Source organism: Prosopis cineraria, unplaced genomic scaffold (assembly GCF_029017545.1).
Source record: "Prosopis cineraria cultivar Desert tree isolate PC_DT_omini unplaced genomic scaffold, ASM2901754v1 PC2, whole genome shotgun sequence".
Classification (NCBI taxonomy): domain Eukaryota; kingdom Viridiplantae; phylum Streptophyta; class Magnoliopsida; order Fabales; family Fabaceae; genus Prosopis; species Prosopis cineraria.
In genome coordinates, this window is record NW_026555333.1 from 12,998,928 (window position 1) to 13,012,219 (window position 13,292).

The 13,292-nt window shown below is 32.2% G+C and overlaps 2 protein-coding genes across 3 annotated transcripts; both read left to right on the forward strand.

Annotated features, from left to right (window-relative positions):
- Nucleotides 1-694: 694 nt before the first annotated feature.
- Nucleotides 695-3,467, forward strand: LOC129303331 (uncharacterized). Of its 2 annotated transcripts, none has more exons than XM_054942584.1 (2): nucleotides 695-957; nucleotides 1,268-3,467. In XM_054942584.1, the coding sequence occupies exon 2, from the start codon at nucleotides 1,338-1,340 to the stop codon at nucleotides 2,958-2,960; it is 1,623 nt and encodes a 540-aa protein (XP_054798559.1). In that variant the 5' UTR covers nucleotides 695-957; nucleotides 1,268-1,337; the 3' UTR covers nucleotides 2,961-3,467. The 2 variants fall into 2 exon arrangements, with proteins under 2 accessions (XP_054798559.1, XP_054798560.1); XM_054942585.1 differs by having other exon boundaries at nucleotides 1,325-3,467.
- A 7,708-nt stretch (nucleotides 3,468-11,175) lies between these two features.
- On the forward strand, nucleotides 11,176-12,111 carry LOC129303301 (wound-induced protein 1). Its single transcript, XM_054942521.1, has one exon. It carries the CDS (start codon nucleotides 11,442-11,444, stop codon nucleotides 11,772-11,774), a length of 333 nt encoding a protein of 110 aa, XP_054798496.1. The 5' UTR covers nucleotides 11,176-11,441; the 3' UTR covers nucleotides 11,775-12,111.
- The last annotated feature ends 1,181 nt before the right edge of the window (nucleotides 12,112-13,292 follow it).

A 13,292-nucleotide genomic window follows, 5' to 3' on the forward strand; every position in this document is an offset into this window, starting at 1 on the left:
AATCATATGCATATACTGTAACATTCACAAGACACATTATATTTCAATTTCATATATTGCCAAATTAATGATATATATAAAAATCTATCACAAGATAATATACTTAGTCATGATATTGTAAAAATCTTTATTTTTACATAAATATTCATATGTCGTAATAATTTTTACATAAACATTTATAATTATTTTACAATTTAGATGTTTGGATAACAAGCCCATGATTTTGATATATTTAAATACAATTATACTCATATTACATTATTCTCTTTTTTTTCTTCTTCTCCTTCTTTCTCTTTTTCTTTAGCTAATTATAGTTTTATTTACTTTTCATACCATATTTATATATAAGATTCTCATTTAATGATGTGATATTAATGTTAAAATTATTGTTGACAACTTTATATTTTTAGTTTTATTTATTTAATTATGTCATAACCTTTTAAAATCTTTTTATTATTTTTAAGTACTTAAACGGCCGAACCTCTCCTGGGGTTTTATTAAACACCCCCAAAAAAAAGAAATTCACTCCAAAAGATAAAAGAATTCACTCAAAGCCTTGGTTAAAAAATATCTTTAAATTATTAAAAAATTCTATGACGAATTCAAATTATTTAATGAAAGGTTTCCATGCATAAAAATTTCCTATTTATTTTGTCCTTGTATGCTTTCCTCTTTTGCTGAGTGGAAACAAGCATTTCTTTCCTGCAGAAAGCGACGAGCATTCTTCTTACATTGGAGAATCAATCCTATGCATTTTGGTGTCACCTGCTAATCATCCTTACTTCGCCAACTCATTACCTGCAATTGATTTTTTCATCTTATAGTTGGAGTTTCGGTTCCATTTTTGGTGCATATTGTTCAACTACCATTAATTTATGGAACGTGAACTTCACCAAATAGCTCAGACGAAACCTTTTGAATTCTGCACCTTCTTGCTCATGTTGAGTCAGTTTATAGGTATGTTCAACTTTCCTCCTCCTCTCCTTGGAGTTATAATTCTTTAATTTTTTCCATAAACTTCTTCTTTGACTATCATTAGCAGCATTGGTATAGTTCTTCCTGTAAATTTACGAGTTTATTTGATTGACAGAACTTCATAATTAGATAATTGGATTATCTTTAATACATACCAAATCTTATTATCCTTGGTCTCTCGTCTTCGTTGTTGAAATGCTTGCATCAATTGCCTTCTGCTTCCATTATCGCATTTTTGTGTTGGCTTTGAAAACCCAGCTGAGTCATAGATTTCCCTGCATCCTTCTCGCAGTATTTCAGCTGCATTAATCCTTGATGACACCGTTCTGATTTTGGTTGGAAAGCTCAGACTTGACTAGAGAATGGTTTCAGTCGATACTAGTGATCCCAAAGATGAAATCGAGGAGACATATGATACTGAAGCAAGGGATTCTGCTGAAATTGAAACTTCAGCTTCTCCAAAGACAAGCGGGGAAAATCCTGCGAGAAAGTTCCAAAACACCTTGAGCTCTAATCTTCCTAGCGGTATTAAGTTCCATAAATTTGGTTCTGTATTAGTCAAATCCATAACCGAGCGCAACCAGTTTTCACAATCTGTGACTTCCTCTGGTACATATAGCTTCAGAAAACGCTTTAGTGGCATGTTTACACAGAAACTTGACTGGGTTTCCCTCAAGAATTTGTTTAAAGAATGGATTAGAAACCCAATGAACATGGCCCTTTTTGCGTGGATCATCTGTGTTGCTGTTTCAGGTGCAATTCTCTTCCTTGTCATGACTGGGATGTTGAACAGTGTGCTTCCAAAGAAGTCTCAGAGAAACACATGGTTTGAAATTAACAACCAAATACTCAATGCACTGTTTACACTCATGTGTTTATACCAGCACCCTAAAAGATTCCATCATCTTGTACTTTTGTCCAGATGGAGACAAAATGATATGTTCACACTTAGAAAGGTGTACTGCAAGAATGGAACCTATAAACCACATGAACGGGCACATATGATGGTAGTGGTTCTTCTCCTTCATGTGAACTGTTTTGCTCAATATGCACTTTGTAGTCTAAACTTGGGGTACAAAAGATCTGAGAGACCTGTCATAGGAGTTGGAATTTGTATATCTTTAGCAATAGCGGCACCTGCTATTGCGGGTCTTTATGCCATTCTTAGCCCCCTTGGTAGGGATTATGATTTTGAGATGGATGAAGAAAAACAGCTTCAAACAACTTCATGTCAAAAGCCATTGGAGAAAAAATATTCATTTGCAACAAGAGATGGACATGATAGGGTGTTTGAGAATGAACCACAGTGGAGAGGAGGAATACTTGACATCTGGGAGGATATCTCTACTGCATATCTCTCACTCTTCTGCACTTTTTGCGTGTTCGGGAGGAACATGGAGAGACTTGGTTTTGGAAACATGTATGTCCACATTGCTACTTTTATCCTGTTCTGTACGGCTCCATTCTGGATTTTTATCTTGGCTGCTGTTGACATTGATAATGACAATGTTAGAGAGGCTCTAGTAGCTACTGGAATTATTCTCTGTTTTCTTGGATTGTTGTACGGTGGGTTTTGGAGGATCCAAATGAGAAAGAGGTTCAACTTGCCTGCCTATACCTTCTGTTTCGGTGAACCGTCAGTTTCTGACTGCACATTTTGGCTCTGCTGTTGCTGGTGCGCTCTTGCTCAGGAGGCAAGAACTGGGAATTCCTACGATGTTGTAGAGGACAAATTCTGCAGAAGGCAAGTGGATATTGGTGACCAGCTTTCAATTTCATCATTGCCTTGTGAAGATGGAATATTGGTCCCATCTGACACAAGTTCTTCTCTGGGTAATAACTCTTGCCCTTCCAAGACCATAACATCTGGATCTTTGCATTCAGACACGCCACTGTCCACTGTACATGACAACTCTTTCGAAAGAGGTCAATATGGGGCAACGAACCTACCGGTTCCAGCATTTATAAGAAGAGATGGCCCTTAGGCACCAAAGGTATATAATATATATATATATATATATATAAAATAAACAGAAAGAGATCTGTTTTGCTTGTATCAAAGTGACTTTTAATAGGAAGATCCCTTGAGTTTCGAATATTGACATTTAAATGTCTCCTTTTTGCACGCTTTTCCTGGGTCAATGAAAGTAACGAAAACGACACCTTTAACATTGATTATTACAAGGTTGTGTTTGAGGGAAAATGAAGATTGTCAAGGTGCAGGGATGTGTTGGTTTGCCATGATATTATGAATATCAACAAAGAGTATTCCATTATGATGTCTGCATAATTTAACGGAGCAAATGAGCTGAGGATCACGAGAGGTTGCTTCTGATATATTTCTTATCAAGAGGGAGAGACTGTCATACATTTCTAGGTTATGTGGCTTGCTCTCACCAGTAATTACATCAATGGTGAAATTATGAATCCCAAATGTAATTACATTACTTTCGTGACATTCTTTCCTTAAGCCATGTAATATTGATGATGAACTTGGTGTCGGTGGCTAGTAGTGATCTAAACGAGCATTTTGTTTTTTGGCTCTGGGTCTATTGTCATCTGCATTTGCCTGAGTAGGCCATTATTTGTCTTGAGTGATCAGCAGAGGTGACGCCCCCCCCCCCCCCCCGACGTACAGGAGGGAGCCCCAATCCACCTCCCCCCTATCAACAGTGAAATATTAAGTATTCTTCCATTTTTTGTTCAAGTTATTTTTATCAATATCATTAATATCGACATAAAAAAAATATAAGGTATAAAAATGTGTAGAATTTTAAATTTGTTTCTATATAACAAATTTAAAAAATAATATCATGTTACTTTTTTGTCATTTTAGAAATAAATTTTAAATATTATCTAAAAAGCTACACTATAGTTTATAAATTAGATCAAATGAACATTTTAAAATGTAACTTATAAATAAGATTAAATTGAGTAATAATTTGATAATCTTAAAGAAATTAATAGTCATTAAATAACCTAAAGTATTCCGTACGCAAGACCTTGATTTTAATTTATGCATTAACATAAGGCAAAATAATGGAATACCTGTGGTAAATTATTCCATTGATAATTTTAAATCAAGGCACTCGATTTTAAAGTATTTGGGGCAATGTACTAAATCAGTAAATCCCAGCCTCAGATTAAACGCAGCGAAATTTTGGTTTCTGGAGAGGTATTTTTCCGCATCTTCAATGCTTTTTAAGTTTTCAGCCTGGGCATTTTTTCCCCCTATTTTCCACATGTACATTTCCAATGCTAGGGAGGGACTCTATTTTTAAAATTTAATATCCTATATATTAATCACTTTGAATAAAAAAAAGTGAGGTATTAATTAAAATTTTTCAAAACACTAATATCTACCATTTCTAAAAAACAATCTTTTTAAAATTCATACTGATAAACTTAAAACAAAATATTTTAATAATATAATATTTCAATAAAGGAGTTAGCTCAAGTGTAGGTTTGGTTTTGGTGCTCATCAAGTGATATGGACGGACCGTCCATATTTTATAGAATTTATTTTTTATTTTTATTATATGTTTACTATAAAAAATTATAAAATTTTAATAAATTTACTTTATTATCAATTTAGATAATACAGATTCAATTTGGGTGGTTCAATTCAATATTATTTTTTAAAATTTTTATAAGTTGACTATTCAAATATATTTTGGATAGTGACTATCTAGATATACTCTTGATAGATCGGATCTAGAGTACATTTGAATAATTAATTTTTAAAAATTTAAAAATTAATATTAAGTTAAACCATTCAAATCAAATTTATATTGTTTAAATTAATAATAAAATAAATTTATTAAAATTTTATATTTTAATAAATATGTAATAAAATGTAAAATAAAAATGATAAATCTGGATTGTATTCATGAGGTGATGAGCACTATGCTTCTTTTGGTGAATACCTAAAGTAGGGCTATGTAAAAGTCTTGTGGTCCAATCTGACTCGTGAAAACGTGGTTCGGTCTGGTCTTGGAAAATGTTGGTTCTATAGGATTAAAAAGACAAGACTAATTTTTTAAATAAGACCAGACTATAGACTAACCATCTGGACTAAGTAGTCTGATCTAGTCCTATATAATTATTTTAATATAATTAAAATTAATTTATGAATTATTAATTCAGAAGTTTTACACGCTAGAACCCTTAAGTCACTGTCACTCACTCAGTCATTTCTATTCTCACTCGAACTCGAACCACTCTCTTTCTTAATTTCTCACAAACTAAACTAGAAGCCCTATCGCCTCTCGTATCTGGACCAAGTCATCACCTTTCTCCTCTGATTCATTGTCAAGCACATCGCACCATTGCCCCGCCCTTACCCTCTATCACCCCTAACCTTTGATTCATCGTCAAGCTCGTCACACCTTCGAGCACATCACACCTCTAATTTGTTTGCAAATGGAGAATAGAGACATATGAAAAGGAATGTTCATACACATTCTTCTCTTTTGATGCCTTTTTAATCTGAGATTGGCTCGTTACAGAATCCACAGAGTGTTCATCAAATTGTTTTTGTCATTGACCCAAGTCTGGCATTTTTGGTCGTGAAATTGCTTACTATTGAACTTGTCTCAATCATTTGACTTAAGTCTGGCATTTTCAAGCAAATTGTTCTTCTTCCTTTTGTTTTTTTTTCTGACTCTACCCGATCATTGGATCTATTGAAAACCATTGAACTAGATCTATGTGTCACTGTTGACATCAACATTTTCAAGCTTGAATTTATGATATCATATGCATGGTTGCTTGTGTACCTTGAGGAAACTGATTTGCATATATTAAAAGCCTATAATTTCTAAATGACTTGATCACACTTTTTCTAAGACATAACTGGTAACAATTTTTGGTTCTTAAGAGTTAGGTAGTGTTTTATTGAACTTAATAGCAATCTATTGTGGTTTTTGTTATTTGGAGGAATTAATTCAAGTTATCTTGTTATTGGGAGGGTTTAGTTACATGTATATAGAGCATTTTTCATCAATTAAGATCAATTGTAGTAGACTAGTAGTCTTTCATCTCTTTTTTATTTCTATAATGAAAAACAAATCACTTTAATTTAGGAGTTGTTAGATGAGAATATTGAAAGTAATGACCCTCTTCTTAGGGAGATGTCTGTGAGCATAAATAGTAAGTATGACAAGTATTGAGGGCAGCAAATAATTTGAACACTATTAATTATTGCTGTGATTCTCGATCCTTGATACAAGCTTGCCCATATTAACCATGTGCTTGATTAGCTTTTTCCTGACCTCGACCTTTGTATGTCCATGAAGAACAAGATAAAAGACACTTTGTATCACCTATTCGAGGAATACTCTATAACAATTGATCCTAATACAAGTAGTTCTAGTAGTACTAACTCTCCAAATGCTCTTGACACCAACATTTTAAATGCAAATAAAGTTAACAAAAGACCTTGGTTGTAGATGGCATCCCAAAAACAAAAAAGTTCATCAGTTGATATTCAATTAGAGTTGTATTAATACTTTTTTGTTAGTGCATCTAAAGACATCCTTCTATATGATGATGATGATGATGATGATGATGTCGATTTTGATATCTTAACATGGTGGAAGTTAATTCTACCAAATATAGAGTCCTTTCCTTGATAGCAAGATGTATTGGCTATATCAATATCTATAATTGCCTTTGAATCAGCTTTTAGCATTAGAGGACGTGTTGTTGATGATTATAGAAGTTCTTTATCTCTTAAGATGATTGAAGTACTCACTTGTGTTTAGAATTGGCTAGTTGTAGGGCAATCTTTCTTGAGAATTTATCTCTATGCTTCATGAGTTTGACAATTTTTAAGAGACTAATGATGTTGTTAATGTTGCAGGTAATATTTTCAATTTTATGTCTCTTACTTTAATTTATATATTGTATTTTTATACTTACTAATCACTTTATATGTGTGTGTATAATTTATTTTTGATAGACGCTTAAGGGTACTTGATGCTTAGGGAATGATTGCATAAAGGTTTGCTGAGTTTGTTTCTAAATTGTTATTATAATATAGTGTTATTGTACTTTGTTGAGTGTTATCTTTGTTAAAATTGTAAATTGAAATCATTTGAATTGTAATAAAAATATCTTTTTTCTCACTGTTAAAAATTATTATGAATTTATTATGATTATGAGTGTTTTTATTATCTTAATTGAGTTTATTAGTTTGAAATAGATTATTGTCTCTTGTAAAAAAAACTAAATAAATATTGGACTAATATAATCAATCTTACAATTCTTGCAATTAAGTCTTATCTTATTAATTTTTAAGTTATCAATAGATCGAATCAAATTATAAATTATCTAATTTAATTATTTTTGTAAAAGATCAGACTCTTAATCTATTAGATTAAAGTTCAGTCTTGTTGCGTCTTTTGTCCAGTACTAACCTAAAGTGTAGACTTTATTTTCTGTAGCCATAAAAGTACAATAAAACGTGGGGGAGAAAAAGCACAGGCTTTGTTGAATTCAGTGAACCTGGTTTCTGGGGACCGAGGGGGGGCGACGACCTTGTCCTAATCTGCATACGCCTCGATGCGCGGTGATGATATTGCCCACCATATTCGCATGTTCCAACGTTCCATAAACATTGTGGGGATTAGTGCTTGTATATGTGTGGCTACAAATCAATGCAGTCGTTTTGCTGAATCAGGTGGAGGAGGGAATAGTCGAATCCATGAACACCGTAATTTTTCATTTCCACTTAGGGAGCGAGGAAAATGAAATCTGACGTGTTCCGTTATCCTGACTGCCACTTTAGTGTTCGATTTCGATTTCATGGAAATTTGCCAAAATCATACTAAGTTACTGACACAGTTAAAGTCCAATCCTCCACTACACGATGCGCCTAGCAGTAGTGCTATTCAAAATCAACAAGAATTCTAATTCCGGCCTCTTGCTTCCTTGAAAACTTTTGTAGGAAAGGAAAACTACAATCAATGATAAATTATTAAATTATTCCAAGGAGGCGGGTTTCACTGAGAAATGGACCCCTCGAACGAAGAATATATTAAAATTATTGGCGAGAGAAGAGAGACCCGCATTTGGTGCTCATCACCCTTGTGTGTGATCCTGACCTTTTATTTTGTTTTAAAATGATCTCTGCCTTTGAATTTAAATTAATTTTTAATTATTTTAAATAATATATTTGTCAAAATAAAAATTATAAAAAAATTATTGTTGAATTTTAAATATCTAAAATATATTTAGATAGTCAATTTATAAAAATTATAAAAAAATTTAATATTAAATTAAATCATTTAGATTATATCTGAATTATTTAAAATATATCTGTATAGTCAATTTATAAAAGATATAAAAAAATTTATATTAAATTGAATTATTCAGATTAAATCTGAACAAATAAGGGTCTGTTTGGATTTTAGTTGGGTATAATAGATTATAAAAATAATTGATTAAGTGGTAGATTTTAATCATAATTGATTATATTATAACGCAATCTGTTTAGATACTGTTTTTCTAAAATTAATTTTAATAGAATTGAAGATGTTTGGATAATTTAATCAGAATTAATTTTTAACTATATAAATTACTATATAATTTAATTTTTAAATACAAAATATTAATTTTTTGAATATACAAAGTTTAAATTTTATTAAGAAAAAAAGGAAAAGAAGAGAGTTTAATTTTATTTTTATTAAATTATGCATTTTTTTTGTAATTTTTTTGGGCCTTTCTTTATAATTTTTTTCAACATTTTTGAAAACTTTTTTCAATAAGCTGGTGGAGGAGATTATGGAAAAATGCGCATTTTGTCTTTTTAATCGATTTCTGCTTTTTTATTCTGTTTGGGTGATTTTGTTCAAAAAATTAATTTCAAGCTGAAATCGCACATTTCTTTTCTATCCAAACATACGTTAAGATTGATTATCAATAAATTTATTAAAAATTTAATTTTTTTATGTATTTTTATTTTGATTAACATAAAATAAAAAAATTTAAATTTGAATTGTTCTTGTCAAGATTGACGTGTATGATAGTGCTCATCATGTAATGAGCATCGAGAATAATTCAGATTTAATATTAAAATTTTTTATAATTTTTATTCTAACAAATATAATATTTAAAATATTTAAAAATTAATTTAAAATTAAAGGTAGAGATTATTTTAAATAAAATGAAAGGCTATGATCACTCACAAGATTAATGAGCACGCTGATGAGCACGGAATGCAGATTCGAGAGAGGAGAGGGGCCAACTCGCGAAGAAAGAGACGAAAAGCCTGGTTGGATCCATCGAGTTGGGTGGGTCCCACGGAAGGGGATGTGGTCCCCGCCCTGCCCTCAGCTCCCAAAACACCTGTCATTTTCTCAAGTCGCATTTATAATTTCTCAGCTGCCGTTTCGGACTTGCGGATTCTCTGTCTGTCATCCCGAAAGCTAAAAACTGAAGTGAAAATAGGAAAAATTTGCCGCCAATATACCTTCCTCCGTGGATTCGTTTTGCTTCATCAAAAAGAAAAAAAAAAGGGAAAAAAACTGGGATTGTCACTATTTTCTGTGGGGGCCGGTGCCGACCGTTGAATAGAATATTAGAATAGAAGAAAGAGAGCCCAAGTGTATGTTGTCTTCGAACTTTTGATGAGGGGGCTCGAGATGGTGTGAAATAAATGTGACCATTGCTTTGTTCTCAGCGTGTTTGGTTGTTTGGTTCGTGCGGTAAATTTGGGTTGTGTGACGCAGCAATGGTCTCTCTCGATAGATGTCACACGTCAACTTGGCTAGTTGTTGCAGCGCTGTAACTCCCTCCCTCACTCTCTCTGCCTCTCTTCTCATCGACTCATCACATCTCATTAGACTCGCTGCTGTAGGGTAGGGGACCATCCAGGACCAACAAATGCCCCCCATCCCAAATTCCTTCCCATTACACTTTCTTTTATTTGTAAAATGTCAGTCCAATAATAAAAAAACTACAAATCAATAAATGTAGTTGTTGGATTTGAGGTTTATAAAGTGTTTATAAAATATTTATAAAAGCAGACAAATAAAGCATAAATGAAAATAAATCTGATCAACTCTTTGAAGAGAAAGTGACAGGGAAAGGAGTGAAAAAATTTTTAGTTTTATTTATAAGGTATTATTAATTTTTAATGTTTATTTTTACACTTTTACTTTTATTAAATATTTTAAATAAAAATATTAATAATAAGATTTAATAATATTTATTAGAGGTAAAGATGAAAATTTATTAAATTTTAAGACAAAATTAATGAGATTCAAAATTTTTCTTGATTTCAATGAAATATGTTAAAAATAACTTATAAATAAAATACAAAATTTAAAATTTTAGTTCAGTTCAGCGGGATTGAAGTGAAAATAATTTTAATAAAAAAAAGATAAAAATACCCTTCACTTATTAATCTTGTCCAAGATATAGAATTATTAATTATTAATTTTTTATTTCACTTATCAATTTATCAATATGAGTTGTAAATTACATAAATTGATCTATCAATAATCATAAAAGACTTGAACATTAATTGTTAAATTATCATATAATTTATAACTAATTTTAATAAATTAATAAATAAAGTTAATAATTTAATAATTGATATTTTTTTTGTTTGACAAACTGATATAATTTACAACTTATTTGATAAATTAATAAATAAAATCAAAAAATTCATAATTAATAATTTTATATTTTAAATAAAATTAATATGTGAAGGGTATTTTAATTTTTTTTATTATTAAAATTATTTTTATTTTAATTCTCTGAAATTGAACTGAAATTTTAAAGTTTTTAAAATTGAGTAATAATTAAATTATATTCTTAGCTTTCAGTCGAAATTCTCCCATGGAAAAAAGGGAAAATCTGACTCCTTCAAGGTAATGACAATGCTGGTTTTCGCCGAAAAAGTGTTAGCGTATTAAATTAACACAATAACGTAACCCTCTAACCAACGTGGGGTCCTCCTGAAATGAAATTCTCCGATACGTTTCCCTGACTTTTGATCAATATAGTATCCGATCGCGATGTATGATGGCATTTTCAACTGCCCAATCACTCCTCGACACTTCCGGAACACCGCCCGATGTTCCACGTCTTCCCGCCATCATATGGAATCGCTTCCATGTTATCATAGACCTGGATGCAGTGAATCCCGAGTTCGCTTCACACACCTTCCTATATAAATCCCTCTTGCCCCTATTCCGAGCTCTCAACCAGCGCCTCTGGTTTATCTTCTACACCCTTCCCGAAAACTCTTTCCCTGCTCTTGCTAGAAACCTTCACCAGCTCCCATTCCCCAAGAACTGGCTAATTCTACGGCAAGTCTGGACGCTGATCCCAGCAACCAGAAGCTGGTTCTCACGCTATATGAGGCCTTAAGCTCCGGAGACTCCGACACCGTGGTCAAGCTCGTCGCGCCTGATCTAGAGTGGTGGTTCCATGGTCCGCCGTCCGACCAGTATTTGATGCGCATGCTCACCGGCGAACCATCCTCGGACACCTTCCGGTTCGTTCCCCAATCTCTCGCCTCCTTTGGGCCTATCGTCATAGTTGAGGGCTGCGACAACAATCGCTCGATCTGGTGGATTCACGCCTGGACCGTTACTGATGGGATAATCACCCAAGTCAGGGAGTACTTCAACACTTCCCTCGCCGTCACCCGCGTCGGCGATTCTAACTCTTCTCCGACGTCGGAGATCACTGCCGTTGCGGCCAGGCATCCTTGTCCCTTTGTGTGGGAAAGCAGCGTCTCGCAACAGGCCGGGAAATCCGTGCCGGGACTCGTCCTGGCGATATAAATCCGCGTCGTTGTCACGTGCAGTAAATAATAATAATAATAATAACAACAACAATAAAGAAAAGACGGCACCGTGCATACGTGTCTGTCTCTGGCTGGCTAGGTTTACGGACACTATCTTCTGGTGCGTCGTGGACTGGGAGAGATGTGAGACCTTCCCAGTTTCGCCGTTGTTTCGTGGGTGTGTTTTCGGGTGTTTGGGCGTCTCGTAGTTTTCTGGTAGTGTGAGGGTTGTTTGGAACGAAGATGGGTATATCCCAGATATCGTATCCGTACGAAAATATAATCTGGTATTTTGATGGTCCATTAATAAAATGTGCGCGTGGTTGTTTTACTAACGGTGCTGTAACTAATCACAATAATGTTGGGAAAAACACATGATTCGCGACGCAACTTTTGCAAGGAATGAACTACAAAATAATTGTGTATATAGAATATTATTTTAAAATTTGATCAACAAAAATTACTTGAATTTTATTATTAGAGTTGCAAAATTAAGGTTGAATTTGTGAGATTCTTTTAAGTTTAAAAATAATTAATGTCAGTTTTTTCAAATTTAAAAATAAAAAAGCTAATCAATTAGGATCAATCTTTTAAAGTTTTATTTTTTTAAAAAAATTATAATATATTATAAAAAAATAAAAGATTAAATATATAATTAAAAAAATAAATATATTAAATTTATTTGTGTTTCATTCATTTATTAAGATTTAATTAATAATATTAATTAAATTTAATTTTTATTGATATTAATTTTAATGTTATTATTTGATATTAAACTTGAATATTTAAATTTTTTTATTTATTATAGTATAAATTAATTTAAATTTATTTTTTTAAACTTAATTTTATGTATAATAATTTTTTTAAGATTATAAATATATTTTTTAAAATTTTAAATTAAAAAAAGTAAATAAAAAGGTTGAGGTCTTGAGGATTTATCCTTCAATCTTGAGGGTGTAAAAAAAATGTGAAAACATTATCAAACTTATTAAGGTTTGTTTGTTTAGATCTTAACCTTTTAAGAGTTAGTTTTTTAAAGTTAAATTAATTTTAATTGGCAGTTCTATATGTGATGAAGGAAAATCATGTTTTAAGTTATAACTAGATTACTAATTTCATTAAAAAAGGGCTAATCATAATTTATTAATTTTGTCCCATTTGAGGTCAATCAAATAAATCCTTTTTCCCATTGACGGTCAATCAAATAAGTCCTTTGAATCTGATTAATTACAATTTAGTCCTTTAAAGCGTTAGAATTATTCCTAGAACAGGCAAAATGACGAAACTCTCCTTTCTTTCCACCCTCTCGCCATGGACCTCCGGAAGTATTCCCTTCGGACGCAGTCAAAGCCCGAGTCTCAAATGAAAATCACTGTGGGTGGGCTCTCCCAAAAATAGAAGAAATTCTTCGGGCATCCCTTTTCCTAGTTGATAAATATAAATTTTTTTATAATAATACGTGTAGTTTATAATTTAATTAGCAAGTAGTATTGTTAAATTATTATAACCTTATGAA